Source organism: Corylus avellana, chromosome ca4 (genome assembly GCF_901000735.1).
Source record: "Corylus avellana chromosome ca4, CavTom2PMs-1.0".
NCBI classification, from domain to species: Eukaryota; Viridiplantae; Streptophyta; class Magnoliopsida; order Fagales; family Betulaceae; genus Corylus; species Corylus avellana.
Genome location: NC_081544.1, coordinates 15,006,897 through 15,031,409, shown reverse-complemented (window position 1 = coordinate 15,031,409; position 24,513 = coordinate 15,006,897). Strand labels below are relative to the sequence as shown.

At 36.4% G+C, this 24,513-nt stretch overlaps 1 protein-coding gene across 1 annotated transcript; it reads left to right on the top strand.

Moving 5' to 3' along the window:
* The first annotated feature begins 6,048 nt into the window (after nucleotides 1-6,048).
* On the top strand, nucleotides 6,049-21,674 carry LOC132177609 (dynamin-like protein ARC5). The gene is made up of 17 exons (XM_059589999.1): nucleotides 6,049-6,506; nucleotides 6,582-6,746; nucleotides 6,840-6,962; nucleotides 9,097-9,318; nucleotides 10,313-10,446; nucleotides 10,563-10,655; nucleotides 10,883-10,946; nucleotides 11,376-11,424; nucleotides 11,623-11,705; nucleotides 12,321-12,478; nucleotides 12,591-12,651; nucleotides 14,177-14,239; nucleotides 14,376-14,476; nucleotides 19,196-19,253; nucleotides 20,616-20,963; nucleotides 21,202-21,366; nucleotides 21,442-21,674. Exons 1-17 carry the CDS (start codon nucleotides 6,156-6,158, stop codon nucleotides 21,535-21,537), a joined length of 2,334 nt encoding a protein of 777 aa, XP_059445982.1. The 5' UTR covers nucleotides 6,049-6,155; the 3' UTR covers nucleotides 21,538-21,674.
* Nucleotides 21,675-24,513: the final 2,839 nt, after the last annotated feature.

Sequence of the window (24,513 nt, the reverse complement as noted above, 5' to 3'; positions counted from 1 at the left end):
GGTTTGAATCAAATTCCAATTTTTACACCCTGTACTGGAGCAACCATTCTGATTTCTCATGGCAAGCTCATGCTACGGGAAATTATGCTCCCCAATCTCATGATCTGTACCATCCTGAATATTCGCAGTTCGATGACCAATCTTCCATTCATTCATCATGCAATTATCCTCCTCAAGACTCCTTAGTGCAACATTTTTCAACTGCTCATGTTGATGACTTAGAGGAGAGAGTAAACTAACTCATAGCAGCTAGGTGTGCCCATACCCAACCTCCTCACACTCACGCACCTCATAAGTCATGTTAATATTGTTATTATCCTTCTCACCGGATAGACGATTGCCCATTCATTAACTATTACATGATTGATGAGGATGATGCTAGCAAGTCTTCACATGAGCATGTCCAAACCACCAACATACTTGGGAGTGAGGAAAAAGTTGTCAACAAGGTGGGAGAAAAAGAGGAGCGAATTGAGCCCCGCCAACTCCAAAATTGTCCAATGACAAGGAAGTGAGTATTGAAGGTCACTCCTTCATCACAATCCCTCTTGAGACACTCCATAATCCCCAAGCTTCAGTTCCCCAATGTCTCAAAGAGCCATCTCATGCTAAACTTCTCAAGAATTTATGCACACAAGGTCACAAATCTAGGAACCATGTTCCTAAGAAGATCCTTCGAAGCATGCAAGTAAGCTACCTAAGTGGGTGAAACATCCTTCCAAAGGGCTATCAAATTCTAAAGAAGAAAGGGTAGAAGGGATTGGTTGGACACCCAAATGATCGGGGAAAGTGCGGTATTTTTTCTTTTTTATTTTCCGCACTTCATTTTTGAGTCCATTTCCTTTTTTCATTTTATTTCGTGTCATTTTATTTTTGTTTCTAACAGCAATTAAACTTTTGATGTTTGTTCTTGTGAGAAAATATTGCTATTAGTTTTTAATAGTTGTTTTGGTGTTTAAGTTTGAGAGACGCCTTGGCCTTTTGCTTACTCAGTTATTTCCTTACTTCTGGTAATGTATTTCTCCATTATACATTGAGGACAATGTGTTATTCAAGTTTGGGGGTATGGAAAGACACTCTGTCTCTTTTTGTTTATATGTTTGTCTTTTTGTTAAAAAAAAAATAAATAAATAAATTGCTATGTTGTTGTTAAGCTTGGGTTAGCTGCAGTTGTAGTTTGATTTTCATTGGCTTGTTTAACATTGTGAACACACCATCATGTCATTAGGAATCTATCTGAGTCATTTTACTCATTTTTGTGCTAGAGAGACTTCACATGTTTTGAGTTGATCACCACGAGTACATTAGCATAGAGTTTGTGAGGTATGAAATTTGAATTGAATCATGTGTATCTTGAGATTTGTTGGGTGATTTGTTGATGAATAACCTTGGCTTGGAAATAAAATAAAATAAAATAAAAAATTAATTTGAGTTTCTCATTGAATAACTGGACCCCTTGCCTCATTAAGCATTGAGTGTTCACGTAAAAGGTGTGAAATTCAAGTTGGTTAATTGTATGGCTAGTTTGGCTTTGTAGCCTTTTTGACTTGAGTTATTAAGCCCTTAGGGATGTTTCTACATCTTGTGCCCTAAAATCATCTGGTTTGGGAGTCATTGGCCTAACACTCGTTATATGAGTCAATTAGAAAGCTTAAGGGAGCTAAACATTGCACAACCTACACACAAAAAAAAAAAAAAAAATGCATATCTTGCCTTGGTTGTTTCATTTGATAGGGATTCCAACGAATTTTGAGGTATTTATGTTGAGAATAAATTGAAGCATCATGATTGTATGCTAATTTCATTTTGCACCTATCTGAGCAGATGTTGTCTCAACTGTCCATTTATGAGTTCTTTGATTTTGGATTCCTTAATGATTGTGATGATAGTGTTTGTTTTGTTAAGCTTGCTTATGAAAGAACCATGATTTGTGTGAAACTTTATTCTTTTCAATGACATAGCACTGACAATGTTTGTGGGTATTATTCTTGTTAAATCCTCACGAGACTTCACTTGTCCCCTAGGGATGCCCAGGGGTTTAAAAGGCTTGTTGCATATGCTAAATGCAATCGTCTCTCCCACGACAACGGACTTATGTTTCATGCTTTGATTTTGATTTTGATTTTGATTTTGTTTTGCTAAGGGACTAGCAAAATGTAAGTTTAGGAGTATTTGATAAGTGTCAAATATTGCATATTTGAACCCCTTAATTTGTATTTGCTAAGCCTTTACTTTTACCATTTTCTGATGTTTTTATTTGTTTTGGTGTCTTAGTACGTTGCAGGTTGTTAAGAAGAAATTGCGGTCTAAGTGTGAAAGTTGTAAAGAAGTTGAAGAATTTCTGGAAGGGGCACGATCGAGCGCACAGTGCCACGCTCGAGCGCATCTATGCTCGAGCTCATGCAAGGCACGCTCGAGCGCACCCCCGCATACACCCAAGCAAGTAGCGCCCGTGCGCTATGCCGCAAAAGAGCTAAAACGTGCACGAGTACGCTCGAGCACACCTAGTGTGTGATCGAGCGCACTCATCCGACCTGGCAGTGCTGAAACCCTAACTAACATTATAAATATCAATTTTTTTTTATTATAAACTGGACGGAGGCGCTCCAGAGGGCGCTGTTCTTTGTCATTTTCGTGTTTTATGGGTTTTTATAGCTCTGAACATCAATTATTTTGTAAGTTCTTTGATTTTAATGAAGTTAATTAGCTTTTTTATGATTCCTTTTGTCATGAGAGGCTAAACCTTCAACTAAGGTTGAAGATGAAGCCTCGCCATTGATTTATTTGCATATTTTTATGTTTTGTTCGTACAATTCCAATGTTTAGTGTATTGTATGTTCGTTTCAATTCAAATATTTGATTAAGTTCTTGTAATTGATTGTTTAGATTAATATTTGTGCCAAAGTTGGATATTCAATGTGTTTCATCTGACGGATATATTGCATCTTTCAATTTAAATTGGATATCTATTTTTTTTGTTAATCAAACGGATACATTAGATGATTTTGATTTGAGTTGGATACGCATTGTGATTATGTAATGGATGGATTCATGGAATCTTTTAATAGGTTATTTTTATAAAGAATATGCATAGGATTTTATTGAAATTCGGATGTATGAACAAACATAATAATGTGTGCTTTGATTTGGTGAGTGTGAATTCTGAAACCTTTGTATTTATCTTTTGATTAATTTTATTTTGTTTTGTTTTCAATTTCAAACCAAAAGCCTTCTGGAACTAGGTAAGGATTTAATTAGTTTAGATTAAAATTGTTTTCAAAAACACAATTATCTATGGGACCAACCTCTCACTTGCAAAACCCTTTTATTGCAAACGATTCGTGCACTCGCGAGTAATTAAAATTTGCACAACATGGATCCCGGTAATTCATCTCTCGGACGTAGTTTTCTCTAGGAACGACTGCTCTTCTCTATTCTCCCAAAAAACGAACTAGCTTGCCATTCATGATGAATTTCTCGATAAGATGTCTTAACGCTATACAGCCTTCTGTGTAATGACCGTTAGCTTCGTGGAACTCATAGTATCGATCCAGGTTTGGACTTGGCGGAGCCCCTGGTATTCTCGGGGGTTTCCGGTATTCCGGGTCCTTTTTGACTTCCATTAAGACCTCGGAAATGTTGGCGTTGAGCGGAGTGAAATTGTAATCACTGAACTTCTTCTTGAAGGGTCTTGGCTCGTCTACCCTCTGATGGTCCTTCTTCTTCTTATCTTCGAGCTTCTTACGCAATTTTCGAGCTAACTTCATTGCCTTCAAAGTTTCCTCTTCATTGATGAATTCCTCCACTTTATCTAACAGCTCTTGGAGGTTGCCTAGCTGCCTCTGTGCGATTTTCCTCATCACCGACTCCTCGGGAGAAATACCATTGTAGATGGCGAAAAATACTACTCCATCTGTGGGGTCTTCTACCTTCAATTTTTCCATGTTGAACTGCATCATAAATTCTTTCAGGCTTTCCCCTTCTCACTGGTGGAGTGTTAAGCGGTACCCGGAAGGCTTCTTTATCTCTCGGGATCCCAAGAATTGAGTCAGGAAGATCCGTGCGAGATCTTCAAAGGTACCTATGGAATTAGACATCAACCTCTGGAACCATTCCCTAGCCTTTCCCGGGAGTGTGGTAAGGAAAGCTCTGCATGCTATTTTGTCGGGCATGGCGTGTAATGCCAGGTGCATTCAATAATTTTCCAAATGCTCGATTGGGTCCCCGACTCCACTGTAGCTCGGGATTTGGGGTGCTTTAAACTTATTGGGGAGTGGATGGTCGGTCGCCTGTTTGGTGAATGGCATTTCCGTCCCTGGAAAAAGTTTGCTAACTACGGCGGCCTTGTGTTTTTCTTTTCGCTCCATAGCTGCAAATCACGTTTTCAACTCCGCCAAAGCTTTCTCTACCTCGCTTTGCAGAGTGGCTACCGGCTGATGGTTGACCTTTTTCGTGTTCTGCGGTTTTTCTAGAATTTTTGCCTTTGCGAGCATTTTCCCGGGTATTGCATTCCATGTGGCTATTTTCGCCCCGATTGTTGTTTCGCTGGTTACTTTTGCGTTGGTGGACGACGTTCATGCTGGTGGCTATGACCATCAGAATGGTGGCTATGATTTCCCTGTTCCTCCGATTGCCCATTCCGATTGACTTCGGATTGGGATTGTGCGGGGAAGCAAAGGCGTAGCTCCTCATTTTGTTGGATTAGGAGCGCCATTTGTGCTTCAAGAGATGTGATACGCTCCCTATCTCCTACATTCTGGGGTGCTGGCGGTGGCCGCTAATTGGCCTGGACTATTGATTCTTCGCAGCGGGCTTGGCTTCTAGACCTTGTGTTCACCATAATCATGAATTTGATTTCGTAAGAACAAAAAAGATATCGTTCCCACAGACAGCACCAAATTGTTGGTACAGTTTCTGGTATGGTGGACCTAAGGGGTGAGATTGTAATTTTGGATGTCGCTCATTCTTTAATCTACAAGATAGAAATGGAGTTAATAGAAGACGCCAGGGTGTTCCGGCGAATCCTCCTCTAATGTTAAAGTTAGCTTCTTTTTTTTTTTTTTTTTTTTTTTTTTTTTGAGTTCTGTAGTGTTTAGTGGGAGATTGAGTCATGTACTTGTATCCTTGACTTCTGTGCCCTTATATAGGTGTTGTGGTGGATGTGAGGATGATGACCGGGCAGAGGATCTAGGATTTGGGCGTAACGGACGGAGGAGTTAATATTATTGTTCCCTAATCGTTATAGTTATTGTGAAACCATTACTTTCGTTAGTGCGAATCCTGAGAGTGACGCATAACGGTCACGGCAACTAGCCTGAGAATGCTTGTAATCAATGTCGACTCCGAGAATGGTGCGCAATGGTGATTGCTATCATGAATGCTAATCTGAGAGTGATTCGTAACTGTTCTTGCAATTAATGAGTACTCAAGAATGTGGGTAACCGTTGATGTGATCAATGTATGTGTTTGACCTTGAGATCGTCGGCTTGATGATCGCTACAGACATGGTGGGAGTAAGTTATCCCGGGCCGCTATAGAATAGCGATGACGATGGGCTTAGACCTTCGGCACTGGACAGGCTTGTAATATCATTTTGGGCTTTTATCTCTCACTATGAGGCCTTGGGCCTATTGAGTTTAGTATGATTTTTATGTGTTACAACTTTCTTGCAGATAATTTAGTTGTAAACATTGAAAGAGAAATTTTCAAAAGTTTTAATTCAAATTTGATATTTGATAATTTTGTTTTTCTAAGACCACGTAGAATGTAATTTTAGATACTTTATATTTTGTATTTTTCTTTATTTTTGTACTTGTGCCTACATGTTAACTAATATATTAATTTGGCATGTATTTATGAAGTCTAGTAAAAAAAAAAAAAAAAAAAGAAAAAAAAAAAGAAAGAAAGAAGAGGCTATTAGTTCCCAAGTCTAAAATATATGGAGAAGAAAAATCGACATTTGATGCCCAAAAGAACCACAAAAAAAAATAAAAAATGATACGAATGTTGCGCGCCAGTAAAGACTGAACTGAACACTAGACGGAGGCCCACAGCACGTGAACACGCGTTGTTATCTCAATTCAAAAGGATTTTGAAGGATATGGAGACGAAGTCACGGGGGCTCCGAGTGCGCGGACAGTCCTGTTGAAAACCAAATGGGGGAATCCGAATCCGAGTCTGAGAAGCAGTGGAGGCTGTACGAGGCCTACAACGAGCTGCACGGTCTGGCGCAAGAGTTTGACACCCCATTCGAGGCCCCGGCGGTGCTTGTTGTCGGTCACCAGACGGACGGCAAGAGCGCCCTGGTGGAAGCGCTAATGGGCTTCCAGTTCAATCACGTCGGCGGCGGCACCAAGACCAGACGACCCATTACTCTCCACATGAAGTACGACCCTCTCTGTGAGCTCCCCCGCTGCCGCCTTCTCTCCGATTCTCCTTCTCCTTCTGCCGCTGCCTCTGATCCCACCCTCGCTTCCGCTCAGGAAAAGTCCCTCCAACAAATTCAGGTTTGCTTTTGAATGCTATGGAAATCTTTCAGTTCAAAATGGCATTTGTGAACACTTGCGTGTGATTTTCCATAGGCATACATTGAAGCTGAAAACATGAGATTGGAGAGCGACCCTTGTCAATTCTCAACTAAAGAAATAATTATTAGGGTGGAATATAAGTATTGCCCAAACCTTACCATTATAGACACTCCTGGACTCATTGCTCCTGCTCCAGGTCTAAAGAATCGGGCGCTACAGGTTCAATGCAACCCACAGAACACACTTTTTTTTTTTTTTTTCAATTTCTTTTTGTTCGGATTGTAATGCTGATTGCTTTCGCATTCCCGGTAGAGTCAAGGTCGTGCAGTGGAATCCCTTGTGCGAGCTAAAATGCAGCACAAAGAGTTCATTATACTATGTCTCGAAGATTGCAGTGACTGGAGCAATGCAACTACCCGGCGGGTGGTTATGCAAGTATGTTTGTTCCTTTCTAATCCTTTATGTTTCTTAACTTCATCATTATGTACCCGTCCTTGTCATTTTCTTCATCGCTTATCTTGCACTTCGTTTTATTAGGAAAGTGGGGGAGAGTTACCGGATTTCTGTAAATAGCTGCCCGGATAACAGGGTTGCTTTTTCTTTTTTTCTTTTTTAAAGGAAGACAAACCTTCCATTGTGTAACCATAAAAATAATTAGGGAAACTTCACTAACCCCGAGCTTACTTTTGCAATTACCCTTCAAACTTAAAAACTCTCAATTTAGTATATCGAACTTCTAATTCTTTGCAATGACACTTTTTCGTTAAGTTTTTCCGTTAAATCCTGTCAAAATTCTTAAAATACCTATTTTTTAAATAAAAAAATTATAAAAGTTGCAAAGATTATGGCGTGAGTATTTTTGTAAATTTTTTAAATCATGACCAATGCCAGAATCTTTGCCTTTTTTTATTTATTTTTTATTTATTTTTTTTTTTTATTTTTAAAAAGGGGTATTTTGGTAATTTTGACACCCCCTTTGTTAAGATTGAAAGGAAAAATCTAATGGAGGGGGTGAAATTGCAAAAATTAGGAGTTCAATACAATATATTGAAAGTTTTTGAACTTTGGAGAGTAATTGCAAAAGTTATGATAATTTAGGGGTTAAGTGAAGTTTCTCGAAATAGTTATCTTTTAGGACTATGCTCAAGTATTATAGGCAACTTTTGTTGGGATCACTACCTAGTGGTTTCCTGCAAAAGAAATTATGAGGAAATAGTCCAATTTCCATGCCAAACTTATTACATGAATGGCTATGAAATGAGAAACATGAACGGCTACAACACCCTACTGCCAAACTTATTACATCACATATACACAAACTGCAAAAGAAAGTGTACTAGAATCTTCAGATGAGAGATTTTATCCTATACAAGAAACAATATCTGATAAAATCCTGAAGTATCTTAAACCAAAGTAACGGGGTCAACAATACATCATTTTTGGTGTCACTGCATTGCAGCTTCTCTTGAATAACCACAGTAAGCAACTTCCATGTTCTAGGCATCTACGTACTCCGTATGTACTTCTGTGTCTTCCACAACCTGTGCCTCATGCAACCACATATAACTGTTTTCTCCGATTTTCTACACCATTCTGTTGTGAGATATATACAGTATTTGGTGGCTGAAGAACTTTTCTGATTAGACTTAACCACATTGATTCAAGAAGAAGAGCTTAGATCTGATGTAGACATGATCTGATAAAAAGCAGGAAGGCACCACTTTTCTTGCCAGTTAAAGCAAACAAAGGCGTTAACAATAATTTTTGGCAGTAATACAGCAGATCATAGCAAAAGATAGAAAGTAAAGTTGAAGTTAGTACTAGAAAAGGATTTCTTAAAATGACTCAAAGACCCAAGAAATAGTTCAGATCTGATTTGTCATAAGATTGATAAAGATGCTTCTTAAAATGACTCTATAAGTGAGTATAACAAGCAATAAGATTTCATCACTAAAAGTTACATACCAGTCATCTAAAACATCAATTGTAAAGCACTAGCTATTATGAATAAATTAAAACTAGATGGGACTAGGACACACATAGACTAGACTTATGCTAGTTAGTGGCTGGACCAAGTGGACTAGTGACTTCGATTTGCTTTCAACTTGGATGCTCCCGAACATGCGTCCTTCCTCTTCAAATGCTTTTTTGACCAATCAATCATCTGTTTCTATCTTAAAATAGGTCAGTTCATCTTGCATGTACTCATCACAGCAGTCCAAATGGACCATTTAATTGAAATTCCAAAAAACAAGTGCAATATACTCTCAGAGCTGGTATTACGGAAAATACAATAAAAGCTACTCGACACTTCTTTGCTAGGAAATATTGAGCCTCCAATCGTTTTGAGGGGCAAGCCACACAGAAAGACTATCTTGGAATATTATACCTACTCCTAACTAAGCGATCCTACTGCCTTGAGGCAAAATTTTTGCTGTCTGTGAAATTACTGATTTGAATTGAGTGTTAAATTTCATGTCTTGTAGAAACTGTATCTTGGTACGGATAAACTACCTTAAATATTTGGCATGATGTGCAAAATTCTGAGTACTTTCATGATCATATACAGATTGATCCTGAGCTTTCAAGGACTGTAATTGTCTCGACCAAGCTAGATACGAAAATACCCCAGTTTGCACGTGCATCAGATGTAGAGGTTTTCCTTTCACCTCCTGCATGTACACTTGATGGCTTCATACTGGGTGACTCTCCCTTCTTCACATCTGTGCCTTCGGGAAGAGTTGGTTCTGGACATGATTCGGTTTACAGAACAAATGACGAGTTTAAACAGGTTCGGTATTCAACTATTCCACTTATCTAGTCCTTTTTTTTTGGTAAGCAATAACTTATCTAGTCTTGTCACATTTGAATGATAGTGTTAATACTAAAGAATTTTTCATACCTTACATTGTGCCTAATGTTGTTGGTTATTGTTATATGTTACTATTGTAATAAGTATACCTGAGTACGGTATACTAGTCTTTGTCATTTCTCAATGTACAATAAACTTGTGAGTAGGAAGTAGGGTGAACACATAATGCTTTCCTTAATCATTTTCTTCATCTCCTTCATCTCTTTCTTTCTCTGTCACTCTCTCTCTCTCTCTCTCTCTCTCTCTCTCTTTGCATGACCATTTGAATGATCTATCCTACAATAATCTCACAATGCTCTTGGGTTGAGTTCATAACGACAATTACTGTTCAAACAATCTCTGAATCAAAGCATTCTGTTTCTCAACCCAAGTATACCATACGAACCATAATAGTACTATTCGAAGGCCAGTAAATAGTTTGTGAAAAATAAGTTATTTTAAAACTAAAACCTAACTATACATTGTGCAACTCATGACACATTTTAATCCTTGCTTATGTATCATCCAACCACTCTAACCTCCTAAGGTCAAATTCTTAAGTTTTTGATTAATCACTGTATTAAATGATTGAGATCATCGCTTTTAATGATATCTTGATTACTTATAAAAAACTATGATTGAGATCGTCTTCTTTAAGAGTACGTGCAATGGGTCTTCAGTTTCATCCAACATGACTCACTTAAGACTTGAGAACTAGAACTAATTTTCGCTAGTGTTTTGTCAGTGAAATATGCCAACAAAACTTAGACCAAACAGAATTGGGATTGAATTTTAGTTGAGTTGAGCACAAACCGCTTGTTGGTTACATATGAGCTGTACTTTATTGTCGTATTGGATATGCAGATATGATAAAGGTCATCTGTTTCTGCTTCACTTCTAATGTTCCATAATTTAAGCATATTTTATAATGTAGGCAATATGCCTAAGAGAGGTGGATGATGTTGCATCTTTGGAGGAGAAGTTGGGCCGATCACTGTCAAAGCAAGAAAGAAGTAGAATAGGTGTAAGCAAACTTAGATTGTTCTTGGAAGAGTTGCTGCAGAAAAGGTACGTGCATTTATCCCCTTTTTACATTTTGTTCTTTGCCCATGACATAATCCATGTATGCTTTGTTTGCCTGCAATATTCTATGGCTAAATGTTTCATAAGATTATTCATGTTAGGTATATGGATAGCATTCCATCGATCATTCCACTTCTTGAAAAGGAGTACCGCAGCACAACAAGAAAGCTGAATGAAATAAATCGGGAACTCAGGTCTCTAGTTTAACTAATAAAAAACGTGTTTTTTTTTTTTTCTGAAGCAATATTAGATAGAGAATTAGTATTTGGCCTGTTAAAATGATCAAATTCCAATAAAGCCACATGTTTCTCGTGGGGCTAGAATCTTTATTTTTAGTATAGTTGTTTATTTGTTAATTTCTTTCTTATGTAGTGAATTCATTTTATTTATTATTATTGTTATAATTATTTTTTATGTGCAGCACCTTGGATGAAGTAAAATTAAAGGAGAAAGGAAGAGCATTTCATGATCTGTTCTTGACCAAGGTCTCAATTAGGGCCCTCTCATTCTGGAGGAGGCACATTGTTTATTAGCGCTGCCAAGTGCCAATATCTAATTTTCTTTGGTAGCTTATGGTACCTGAATGAGAACAAAAGTCTTGAAACAGAAGGAGGTTGCATGAATTGTGCAGGACATGCTTAGTTTTTTATTAGATTTGTGCTTGAAGAGTACTTCAAAGTCCATGTTTTTTTAATACAAACTTCCTTCATACAGCAGACAGATTATGCATTCAGCATAAAAAAAGGAATTAGCTTAAAAAGAAAAGAATAAAAAAGGCAGATTCAATATTATTGGCATGTTATACACGCACATGTACAAGCATATCTATGTTGGATATTAGCACTGCTCGTACTACACTATTATTGTCCCAAATCATGATTATCCATTCTGACTGACTATGTTTTATCACTCAGTTGTCATTGCTACTGAAAGGGACAGTTGTTGCACCTCCAGATAAATTTGGTAAATCATCTTGATGTTGCTTTCTGTGGACAACTTAGACATATGGTGGATATTGTATCGTTATATGGTCATTGTTTAAAGTGAACTTTACCCTTGCATTGAAATTTGTTGTTATTTTGTTCTTATAATTTGATTGATTTATTTATTTGTTTATGTTGCTTTGTTGGATCTTGAACGGTTAGTTTGTTTCTGTTACAGGTGAAACACTGCAAGATGAAAGAAATAATGGGGGGGCATTTGTTGCTTCCGATGGTATTCAGTTTCCTCATAAATTAATACCTGTAAGCCATAGAATTCTTTGACCTTATATATATATATGCACTGAAGTTCTAATATATTTGAATGCCACTCATAAAACAAAACACATGTAACTTGCTGAAAAGTTCTGTGCTTTTATCTTCTATTACTTTTTGTATTTTCCCTATTTTAGTTTCCTCTCATACTTGTTCAGTCTGATTCTTTCTGTAATTATTATTTTTTTGGTTGATCATATTAATGTGGAAGGATAAAAAAGGGTAAAAGAAGGGAACCAATGATGTGGTTAGAAGCTACAAGGAAAGCCATGACTGTTAGAGAGGTAACTAGGGATATTGGCCTTAGACAAGGCCTAGTAGTTGGATATTCCATGTAGTCCACCCCAATTAGTTGGAATTAAGGCTTAGTTGAGATAAGTTCAGTTTCTTCTATAAATTCTGCTCTATAAATAGTGCTCCAGTATATAGAATTAAATGGGCCACCTGATCTATATAGAAGATTTTTCTTCTCAGTAATACTAATACGTGGCTAAAGTATTTCAGTGAACTGCCATATATGGAGTGAGAGAGTTTCTTGTTTCTCGAACAAAAATTCAGAGTTTTATGAAATTGCAAAATCGACTTTGGGTTTTATTTGTGTAGAATGCTGGAATGCGTCTTTATGGGGGTGCACAATATCATCGTGCCATGGCTGAATTTCGTTTTGTGGTTGGAGGAATTAAATGCCCTCCAATTATGCGGGAAGAAATTGTAAATGCCTGTGGGGTCGAAGATATTCATGATGGAACAAACTACTCAAGGTATTGATGGTTTTCTAATTTACTCAAATATGTGGGATGATTTAATAAGTAATTTGTTGTAAATTTTACTGATTTTCCTTTCTTTCTCTTCCTTCTTTATGCATGAAATCAGGACAGCTTGCGTAATAGCTGTTGCAAAGGCTAGGGACACATTTGAACCTTTTCTTCATCAGGTGATAAGTACTATTATCTTGATTTTTGTGGTGGTCTTGAGCTTTCACATTCAGTGGAATAAAAATCTCTGGTGTGAAAAGTCTTGTTATGCACATAATATTTAGCGGAATGAATTCAGCCATATTGGTTCATATTATTAACCCAAATCATAGAACTGCTACATCCTTTTTAATCCAGTAATACATTGAACAAATAAAACTTAATATTCTTTTAACTTGTAAAAAATATTATTGCTATTTTGGGTGCTAAGGAGTTTCAAAGAGGATGAAATTGCTGAGTGTGTAGCTTAAGGAGAGATTAATGCAATTCTGTCGAGAAAAAATGGGTAATTGTTAGTGGTCTGGATCCTCGATGAGATATCTTAATAATGTTAAGAGGGAGTTGGGTAAAGTGGATTGGAAATAATCCAAGTATAGCACTCTTTTCAGGTGCTTAGAATTGAATTCCTCCTTGTACCGGCCCTTTTATTAGAGGTTATCACTCTAGCGTGAGAATTTGCGATTTTGTCATCTGCTCAACCAGTCATTTAAAAAAAAAAAAAAATGCTAATAGGAGGCCATTTGACACGTGAAAGATGCTAAGAGCAACAGTTAGTAGAGGATGGCGGAGCAACATGTGTCCCAAGGGAGGACCTTGTCACAGAGTTATGTGTCTTATTAAATATCTGAGCCTGCTCTCTTCATTGCAGCTATACCTGTTTAATGGACATATTGTTCCTTAATTGCGTATATTTTCTACTGTAAAGTGTAGTTGGCCTTATGGTAGTCATAGAAATTTTTTCCTTTATTGAACCCGAGGTCATGAAAAGTTTACTTGTGATATTATGCTAAGTTTGTATTTCATATTTATCAAAGGTTGAGATTTATTGAAGATGAGAATCTAAAGAGAGAATAATTATGGGGACAATATCCATTCTAGTGGGTGATGATGAACACTTTTTTTTTATAAGAAAATTTGGGAAAGGGGAACTGGACTCAAAACACTGAATGATGAACACTGTTTGAAAAGGAAGTAGATTTACCCCAAGCAGGCATTAGTCTTTAAGTAAATATGTAAACCAGACTAGAATTCTTAGTGGCATTCAGTTCTATAATGACTATGTTTCCAAGATACTGTTTTGATGCTCATTATTGTTAATTGAAACGTAACAATAGAGTTCTTTATTGTCATTCATTAGATCTCCAAAGGATACTAGGATGATTCTTAAACCCTTCTGGTTGCTTAGGAACTCTTTATTTAGTTGTTCAATGTTTGTCAAAATTTATTGCATTTGCCAATTGTTAATCAAACTTGTCTTGAACAACATCTCTGATTTGTTTCCATTTGTTTTTCCTATCTTCTACTTCTGTTTTTTTTTACATGTCAATGGGATTGGCTATATTCCTCATTAGTTATCTTGTAAAATAAAGGTTTGCGCATGTGTTCACTGAATATGTTGTAGTATTTTTATCCTGTCTCACAAAATACTACATTGTTTATTTCTGCTTTTTATGGAAAGCTAACGTTTCTCACTTCTTGGTGTAGTTGGGTGGTAGACTCTTGCACATACTGAAGAGATTGCTTCCTATCTCTGTTTATCTTCTTCAAGTATGGGCTCTGTCTGTTTGTGGGATTGATGGTTTTTACATCTTATATTTATAGACCACATAAATATCATTTGTATATTTGTTCTACATAAGTTATATTACCAATTATCCATCCTACCTTAATTGGTTTTCAACAGAAAGATGGCGAGTATCTAAGTGGCCATGAAGTGTTTCTCAGGCGTGTTGCTTCTGCCTTTAACAGATTTGCTGAAACTACTGAAAGAGCTTGCCATGAAAAGTAAACTACTTGTCTCTGTTACATTGATGTTGTTTGATCATACCTTGTAGTTGTTTTTCCTTGATGGTATAAACTCTTCGGATCTAATTGAGCAACCAAAAAGTCACAACTTTTTGTTTTTCATAAGTAATAAAGCCACAACTTTAGAAGGTAGCAATGGTCCTTGTCTTAATACAGAAAATCTGCTTTAAGACATCAACATAGATATGCACATCTACGCAAACCTTACACCCTTTGAGAAGAGTTTTAATGCAACCATAGTCTCCCTCATCTCAAAGAAGGCATGTGTTGTGGACATTAAGGACTTCCGTCCTATTAGCTTAGTGGGTGGAGTATATAAGATCATTTCCAAGGTCTTGGCGAGTAGGTAACATCGGTTTTGGGAAAGATTATTTCTAATTCCCAAAATGCGTTCATCGAAGGCAGACAAATTTTGGATTCAGTTTTGGTTGCTATGAATGTTTGGAATGTTGGATTAATTTGGGGAACCTGGTGTATTGTGTAAATTGGATTTGGAGAAGGTGTATGATCATCTGAATTGGGAGTTCTTGCTATATTGGTTGAAGAGAAGTGGATTTGGAGAGAAATGGAGGGAATGGATAGTGCATTGTATTACTGCGGTGCGGTTGTCCATTCTTATTAATGGTTTACCGTCTGGGTTCTTTAGTTTCTTTCGTGGATTGGGAGAGGGGGATTCCCTATCGCTGCTATTAGGATGATGACTACTGCAGTGGATAGAAGACTTTTGTCTTGATTTTCAAGGGGGGGTTGAGGAATAATAAAGAGTCGTTAGTGTCTCATTTATTGTTTGTTGATCATCCTTTGATTTTTGTAATACAAATTCCGAACAACTACAACATTTGCGATGTATTTTCTTATGTTATGAAGCTGTTTGAGATTGAAGATTAATTTGTTAAAATAAAAAATTGTTCCTGTTGTTGGTTGTAGAGTATTTTCTTTACCAATGAAGTAGTTGGGTTTGCCATTTGATGCTTTTTACAAGGGTATATTTGGAATGGCATCATTGAAAAAATAGAACATTAGCTGGATGGAAAAAGCTTTATTTATCTAAGGTTGGTAGATCGACTCTGATCAAGAGTACTCTTTCCAATTTGCCTACTTATTGTTTGTCTCTTCTCCCTATTCTAGTAGGTGTGACTAATAGGCTTGAGAAACTTTAGAGGGAATTTTAAGTTCCATTTAGTGAATTGGTCAAGAATTTGTACTTCGATGAAATCAGGTGGTTTGGGGCTTAGAAATCTACTTCAGTTTAATTGAACTCTTTTGGGAAAATGGTTGTGGCGGTATGCCATGGAGAGGGAGGCTTTATGAAGAATGGTGATATATACTAAATATGATTGTTTAAGGGGAGATTGCTGCTCTAAGGAGGTAATGAGGCCATTTGGAGTGGGAGTATGGAAATTTATAAGAAGGGGATGCGAATTTTTTTTCAAAATTTGTTAGATATGAGGTGAGTGATGGGTCAAAAGGTCAGTTTTTTGAATGATGTTGGTGTGGGGATCAACCATGAAAGATATCTTAGCCAGACTTGTTAAGTATTGCACATAGTAAGGATGTGTGGGTGGCGGATAATATGTACTTTTGAGACGGCAATATTCATTGCAATATAATTTTTACCAAATCCATATAGGATTCAGAGGTGGATGTGGTCATTTCTTTCTTAGAGATTTTGTTTTCTTTCAGAGTGTAAGGTAAGAAGATGTGGATATAATATCTTGTTAGGGCTTATGCCCTAAAGTCTAATTCCTTTTGTATGACATTTTAGTTTATTAAATAAAGTTTATTTGCTGATTTATTTCAAGTACATTGGGCATATCACTGTTTACATGTATGCATCAAATGATTATTATTTATGATAAATGTATAGCTCTTAAGTTATATTGAATATGGTTTGAGATTATCACACAAAATATTTTTAACTATAAACCTTGTAACTTATAAACTGTTGTTCATAGTCAGTAATAGAATTGGACATTCCATTTGATAAGACTAACATATCAATTATGATGATCTATCTTTATCATGTGAAGTAGGGACTTGTGATTGATATGTTGGTGCAGTTACAATGCACTGAACGAACCGCATGACTTCTATCATAATGATTGTCGATACAAATAACTATGAGAGGAATGTGAACTTAAATGTGAAGTTTAGGTCACTTAAATACATTTAAGAGTGGGATATTTCATGGTCAATTTCGGTGTGTTTGGGTGATCACATGTAGCATTGTGGGAACATTGCTCAAGATGGAATTCATGATCTTTTGATTTAATCAGAGCAATATGAAATATCCCCATGATATAGATTTAATGAAATTGGTTATTTTTAATCTCGGCCTGAATGTTTTAGTAAGAGTTGCTCAAACTATATATACAAAGTGAAATTAGATTTCACAACTACAATAATAATCATGGGATTAAATTGGGTGCTCAAGGCTCAAGAGGTAGTGAATTAAAGTGACAATTATTTAATGACTTTAATTCGACTACAAATTATTTCATGCAATGGTCAAATGCAAAAGATAAGAAGTCATTGGGAGTATTTGAATAATCAAAACATAAATATTAGAGTGCAATTACAATTATTTAGTACAATTACAATTATTCAGTTTCATGAGAAATTTTTTTTTTTTTTGGGCAGGGAAAATTTATAGAGCTAGTTGACTCTACATTTTTGCTTAAGAGGTCTATTCTTTAGCTTTGGTGGGTTCTAGGTTTTTGGGTCACAATTGGTTCTTTTTGTCAAGCCATCGATCTTTGTGTGGTTTTCTTGAAGAGTAAAATTGATAGGATCAATTTTTTCTTATGTGAGACACCATTGATTGTGCAAAGAAAAAGAAAAAAGTCAAAGTTCCCTCCTCTCTCTCTCTCTCGTGAGACTTGGAATTGTGTTGTGCATCCCTAAGCGTGTTTGTTGCTGGGATCAAAGGTTCCTAAAACGGGATCTAAAAACCTGTCTCAATTGGGTGTCTCTTGTTTTTGACATAAATCGCCAAGAATCAAAGTTCAAGGAGATTTGAATTAGCTCTTTGTACAATTTTTTTTGCCTTTTCTTTCTTTCTTTTTTTTTCTTTTTTTTTTTTTTTTGTAAAAAAATTGAATATTTGTTTTTCATATTTTAATATTTGTTTTATTATAAATGACACATGTCACAATATGATTGGTCCTGATATGACTCATTAACATATTCTATTAACTTTTCTAAAGGCAATGACTTTTTTTTTTGGGGCTTACACTAAGGAATATTTAGTCACTTTTAAATCTCATGTAGCTATTTGTCAAAACCTCAAACCACAGGGACCAATTTTACATTTTTCCTATTTTTTTAATATGAGTGGTTTTCCTCCTCCCCATAGGTTTTGCCTTCCAAGCTAATAGTCTCCACTCAAACCTCTAGACAAATAGCTTCCCAAATGCCTAATGCCTTTAAAAAGATGACCCCAAAGTAGGGGTGGGAGTTGGATAAAACAGGGACAGTAGGGGCTCTTCCACCTCCCGCCCCACCCCTTGTTGGTAAGTTGGTATTTTCATTGACTTCTTTTGATAAGGGGGTAATACCGTCACTATCTGTTACCATCCATCATTGCCAAGTTGGTGATAGTGACGGTTGGTAGTCGGAATGGGCTAATGGATGACGACTAATGACTGATGAGGGCTGAGAGTGAAGTAGGACAGTGGCGGAGTAGAGAGGGGGACGACGGTGCGAAGGCAAGAGAGACTTTGAGCAGAAATTCTGAGAAAAAGTGTGTGAGAATGAGAGAATCTAAGTTTGGTTAGGGTTTTTCATAAGCGATAAATATAAAGGGGATAAAACGGTGTTGTTTTGTGACAAACGATGTTGTATTGATTAATATATCTATATTAAAAAGTAGATTGTCGGTTCAGGTCGGTTAACCGACTATCCAAAAATCTTATACTGCCAACCAAACTGACTAATGTTGGTAATGATTTTCTTCTACTGCCTACCAGCCTCTGGTCATCGGTGGCAGTGCCATTACGGCCGGTAGGCGGCTTGTTGGCGGTTGGTAGCCGGTAGGCGGTTGACATGCACAGTCCTACCCCAAAGTTAAAGTGTATAGTATTTGAGGTCTGTTGAATCTAATGTATTGTACGCCATTTCTTTTGCACTAGCAATCAAGCAACAAAATGGATAGTCATGTTGAAGTCCAATTAGGATTTGATTTCTTTCAAGCCTATAGTGATTTAGCTATGCTTCCTTTTATATGGGAAGATGTCTGAAGGCAGGGATTTATCCCAGGTATCTGTAGCAGAACCCAGTTGATGATTTACAAGTGGGTTAGCTGATTCTTTCCATTATGGTTATCTTTGGACATTTGTCAAATTATAAGTAGTGGAACGCTTTCAGCTGTTGAATTTTACAAATGCATCAAAATTATATTTTCCATTTATCTTTTGGAACTCTTTCATGAACTTCTGTCGCTTAGTTTATTTTTGATTTTGTTATTATTTTTTAATTCTATTGAGGGTGGTGCATACTGGTTATAGAGGTTGCAAAAGAACCTGAAAGTTGTCATATTTGGTCAAAGAGTATCTTAGTTTTGTATTATTTCACCTTTTGCAGATGCTTAGGTTTTCATGAGATGTTCTCGATTTTGTCTGTACATGATGCTTGGCTAAGATTGTCTCTTTTGCTTTGCCCTGATATCTATGCTCATTGTTCCATGTGCTTTTGCTGCAGATGCATGGAGGATTTAATAAGCACCACTCGTTATGTCACTTGGTCCCTCCACAATAAGGTTAATATATTTTGCTTTGAGGCATTTAAGTCTCCATGAACATAGCCAATCCAATTCTTCTTATACTGCATTTCCAACTGTATACTTTTTTCTGTAGATTAGCCTATGCTAGGTATATATACCAATTCCAGGAGTTTTCATAAGCGTTAAATATATATTTTGGTTCTGTTTATTTTTTGTCAAGTTAGATGATGGAGTAATATTGTTTTCTTGTTTTATATTTTATATTTTATATTTGCTATTTATTTCTATTTTTATTTTTCTCACTTTAGCCAGTTCTCAATTAACTTTGTAGGTTTTTAATTTTGTCAATCAGCTCCTTGTGCTTTCTTCCGTTTTTTGTGAGTTCCTCCATGCTAATTCAATTAACTTTACTAACTGGAATTTTAAAATTCCAATTGTGTCCAAAAAGAAAAAAAATTACGTAAGAAAGCCAAAACAAAGAAAAAGAGAAGAAGAAGAAGAAGAAACGCACAAAAGAAAAAGAGAAAGAAAAAGAATAAGGATAAAGAAGTAGAAGATGGCGATGCTGAACCCCAGCAACCAAGTGTTAGTTTGCCACAACCGCTGCCACTATAATGGCCGCAACAACAATTCCAACAGTGGTGTCATCACCATCTTTTACAACAATTCCAACAGTGGTGTCACCATCTCAAAAGGTGGTGGCTCTAGTGAGAGACATAGACTACATAGTGGCCCCGCCGTCTTCTTCTTCTTCTTTTTTTTTTTTTTTTTTTTTTTTGTTTGTGCAATTCTTTCTTCTTTTTTGGGAATAATTGAAATTTCAAAATTTCATTAGCAAAGTTAACGAAATAGGGAAGGAGGAAGTTGATCAAAGCGGGGGAAAGCTCAAGGAGCTGATTGAAAAATTTACTTGATCTAATTGAAAATGGGCTAAAAGTATTGGATATGTTTGATAATTGTTTTACGTATATGCATGTGTTTGTGTAATTTAACTTTGTCTATATAGTGCATATGGAAAGGATGTATTTCTGCCTTGAGATGTCAAAGAGTCTTGCTGTCGCTGGTGTGCACATGCCTTCTGATGTTAAACATCACATATGCGTGTGCATGTGCATGTACATATGGTCGGGATATCTTAGTGCCTTCCAATGCTAAAGAAACCAGAATAAAACATGAGTGATTTCATTTCCATGGGACTCAACAGTTAAATGCCAAGAACATGGAAAAAGTAGTTAGTTTCTGGGATATCTTAGTGCCTTCCAATGCTAAAGAAACCAGAATAAAACATGAGTGATTTCATTTCCATGGGACTCAACAGTTAAATGCCAAGAACATGGAAAAAGTAGTTAGTTTCTGCTTTACTAATCATATGTAACTATTGACATCAATTTTTTTTAGAATCGGGCTGGGTTACGCCAATTTTTAGACTCATTTGGAGGACCAGAACAACCCACAATGGGCGGTAATCCTGTGTCTGCTGGACTTTCCCATGATTCGATGTTGGGGTCTGTTGGCAATGAGAAGCAGGACACTAAACCAAAGGGGGATGTAAAGCTCAGTCATCTGGCCTCAAGCACCGACTCGACCTCTTCTGTTCAGACAACAGAAACAAGGCTGGCTGATCTTCTGGATAGCACACTTTGGAATCGGAGGCTTGCTCCTTCATCCGAAAGGCTTGTTTATGCTTTGGTACAACAGATATTTCATGGCATAAAAGAATATTTCTTGGCATCTGCAGAATTAAAGGTTTGTATGTATATCCTGCTTGTTATTCTTCGTAATTAGTATGAAGAATTTCCATTTTTTTTTTTTTTTTTTTCTTGCCGCTACATTGTTTAGTTGCTAAATTATAGATTGATGTAGTACAACATTGACATTAAGCTATATGTATAAAACATATAATGGGAAAAGGATATGATTTGGTTTCATATATTCATGAAGATCTTCTTTTCACATCTCTCCTATTTGCATGAGCCTTTTACAGTTCAACTGCTTCCTGCTAATGCCGGTTGTAGACAAGTTGCCTGCACTCCTCCGGGAGGATTTGGAATCTGCTTTTGAAGATGACTTGGATAGTATTTTTGACATCACCAACCTGCAACACTCACTGCACCTGCGGAAGCGTGATACAGAGATTGAGCTGAAAAGGGTATTCCAGTCTTTCTTCTAGACTGTCAAATTTGGCACTCTCTTTGGTTTGACCAATGTGCTTGTGTCTTTGCAGATTAAGAGGCTTAAAGAGAAATTCAGACAAATAAATGAGCAGCTTTGTTCACGTCAACTCAAGTCAATGCCATACATGATGATCTCCGCCAAGTGATTTCCTCGTACGAAATGATGATACTGATGTGTGGGAAAACATTACTTTTTTGTTTCTTTTCTGTTGAGGCTTCTCCTTTATGTAATTCTCAAAGTTTAAGACTGATTTTGTTGTCATTTAAGAATTTTTCATTCTCATTGGATGCTTTAGAAATATCTTTACTTCATTATTCATTATTTCTTTTAGGGGAAAATGCATTTTACCTCCCTAAAGATTCATCTTATTTGCAATTTGGCATCTAATGTTTAAAATTTGACAATGTACTTCAAAGTATCAAAAAATTTTCAATGTGACCCATCCGTCAATAATTTATGTTTCTCTAACATAAATTATTAAAAAGACTTAATTGTTTTTATATTTAATTTTTTTTTTAAAAAAAAATGCAAAAAAAATTCGGCCACCTCACCACCCCCAATCTGGTCAAATGGGCTTGGCCTGGCTGCCCTCAAAGGCCACCTAGCCACCCCCAAATGGCCGAAGGGGTAGCTATGGCCACTTCTCTTTTTTTTTTCTTTTTTTTTTCATTGGCAGTATTTTTGAAATTCTGTCAAAAATATGGGACAATTTTTGAAAGTAGAGAAAAAAATGCACGTGCAAAATTTTCAGTCAATTTAAACAGAAATGGGTAACATAAGGGTCACATTACAAATTTTTGATATTTTATCTGAGTATATTGTCAATTTTTAAACATTAGAGACCAAATTGCAAATGTAGTGAAATTTTAGGTGGGTAAAATGTATTTTCCCTTTTCTTTTATGAGTAATTCATTCTCATAAAAAATAAAGTGAGGAGTATGAACCAAGTGCACGAGAAGTATACAAGAAAAGCACCCAATTAAGAACACAAATCCATAAATTCTAAGAAATTAGAAAATGAGAACTTTTGCTAGCAATTATCCAAATATAAAGAGATTTGAACATAATGATTTTTCATTATAATTGTCCTCCCACAATCTTCGAAGTTCGAGCATTGCAATTTTTTTTTCTCCCCAAAGAAATCACATTTAGCACGGAGGAACCATTTTTCAAACTTTTAAATTGTAGTGGCTTCCAAATTGACTTCTCCAAAAGCCTGCTGGGGCATGATTCACTCTATCCTAAACAAATCCACTTTACAGTGGAGCAAAAGATGATCAACGTTTTTTTTTTTTTTCCTCACTCTTCTTACATATACAACACCAATTAATCACCATGACATGCCTTTTTTCAAGTTATCAAAAGTTAAAATCCTCCTTAATGTTGTCTTCTGCCATTTTCAAAGGAGACTGGTCTCCAAATGCTCTTTCAAAGAAAAGGGTAGCCAGCGGGAGAAATAAGCGCATAGTAAAAAAAGATAGGACCACAAAGGGATCCAATAGATTTTATCCTTGCCACCTTGTCTCAACCTAAGAGTACAAAAGATTAAAGAAGGAGGTAATTCACTCTACCTCCCAATCGTGCACTAATCTTGTAAAGTTGATGTTATATTGTAAAATGTTGTTAGAAAACTGCAAATAATCTATCACCAATGCCTCTTTAAAGCTAGATATATTAAATAACTTTCAGAAAGCTACCTACAAAGATCCACACACCATGCCAAAATATGATCTTAGATCTATCACCCACCTTGAATCTAATAGGTCAAGAGAAATTCACCAATCCCTTTGAATTTTTGAAATTCACCACCTGAGGAAATCAAAGTATAAGTCTTAGAGCAACTAACTAGATGGAATTTGAATTCATTATTGACTTTGCACCACAATAAATACCATTGAAGTTTCTCAATAGAATTAGCAATACAAATAGGGATGAGGAAAATTGTCGAATAATAAGTAGGAAAATTAGAAAGAGTGCTTTTAATGAGAGTGACACTACCACCTTTAGACAGATAAACAGCTTCCAATCAACGAATTGATGTTCCATTTTCTTAATAATACCATCTCATATTGATTTTGCCTTTAATAAAGCTCCCAATGGAACATGTACTTGATAGGCAGAGATGACACCCTACAAGCAAGGATACAAGTCAAGCCTTCAATATCTTCCATGGCACCAACAAGGACTAATTGTAACGCCTCAAAAAACTAATTAATTGGTAATTAACTCACTGGTTCGCCTCCTAGTTGTTGGGATCAATTGTGTAAACTTCAAAAAATTTACTTTTTACGCAGTAGAATAAAAAAATCCCCAAGACCTTTAGCCCTCAAGACAAACATGACAAGATTCAAGACAAACATATCGGCCTCTCCTAGGCATTAGGGTGTAGGAGTGTGCATCAGTTCTTTCAAAGGTGTGGGGTTGAGCAATTGAAGCTTGAGCATACTTGCATACTCATAGTATGAGTCAATACTCATCCCATGTTCTTTGTGTTCTTCGCATTCTTGATGAACTTGAAGAACATCTTGATGATCTTCATAGTGTTCATGAAGAACATATTGGTAATCTTGAAATTAATTAAGATTTAAGAACTTCAATATCTTCGAACAATTGAGGACACAATTCCTCCATTAGATTTTCTCTTTCATGACTGTGAGTGTGGGCTCACAAAGTTTTTCTCAAGATCTAGAAAAAAACTAGAGAGAGAAAAATCTCTCCTTAGCCATGTATTACTTTGTGGAGAGTGGAGTGATTTTTGCTTCACTATGGCAACTCTATTTATAATATTGGGATCCCATGAGGCAAAGAGAACTAAACCATGTGGGACTAGAATTAGAAATCCTAATCCTTGTAGTACACGGCCAAGGGGGTCAAAATGACCTCCCTTGCCCCTATCACCACACGGCCATGGGGAGAAAAAATTCTCCCCATGCACCTGAAGCCCTAGCCCATCTCCACATGTTTAGTATTTGGGGTGGGCTTAGGTTTTATCCTTAAGCGCAATGCTCATTTGACTTGACTTTGGACCGTATAATTAATTCTATTGAGCCCAAAGTTTATTTGCAAGCCTTTAGTATGTAGAAATTAAATTATGAGCCCAATGCTCTATTTAATTCCTCAA

Bases quoted from the DNA above. Each gene is read 5' to 3' on its own strand.
- LOC132177609 (XM_059589999.1), top strand. From the start codon at position 6,156: ATGGGGGAATCCGAATCCGAGTCTGAGAAGCAGTGGAGGCTGTACGAG. The intron at 12,479-12,590 runs GTATTGATGGTT...GCATGAAATCAG, and splicing joins GATGGAACAAACTACTCAAG to GACAGCTTGCGTAATAGCTG. The intron at 14,240-14,375 runs GTATGGGCTCTG...GGTTTTCAACAG, and splicing joins TCTCTGTTTATCTTCTTCAA to AAAGATGGCGAGTATCTAAG.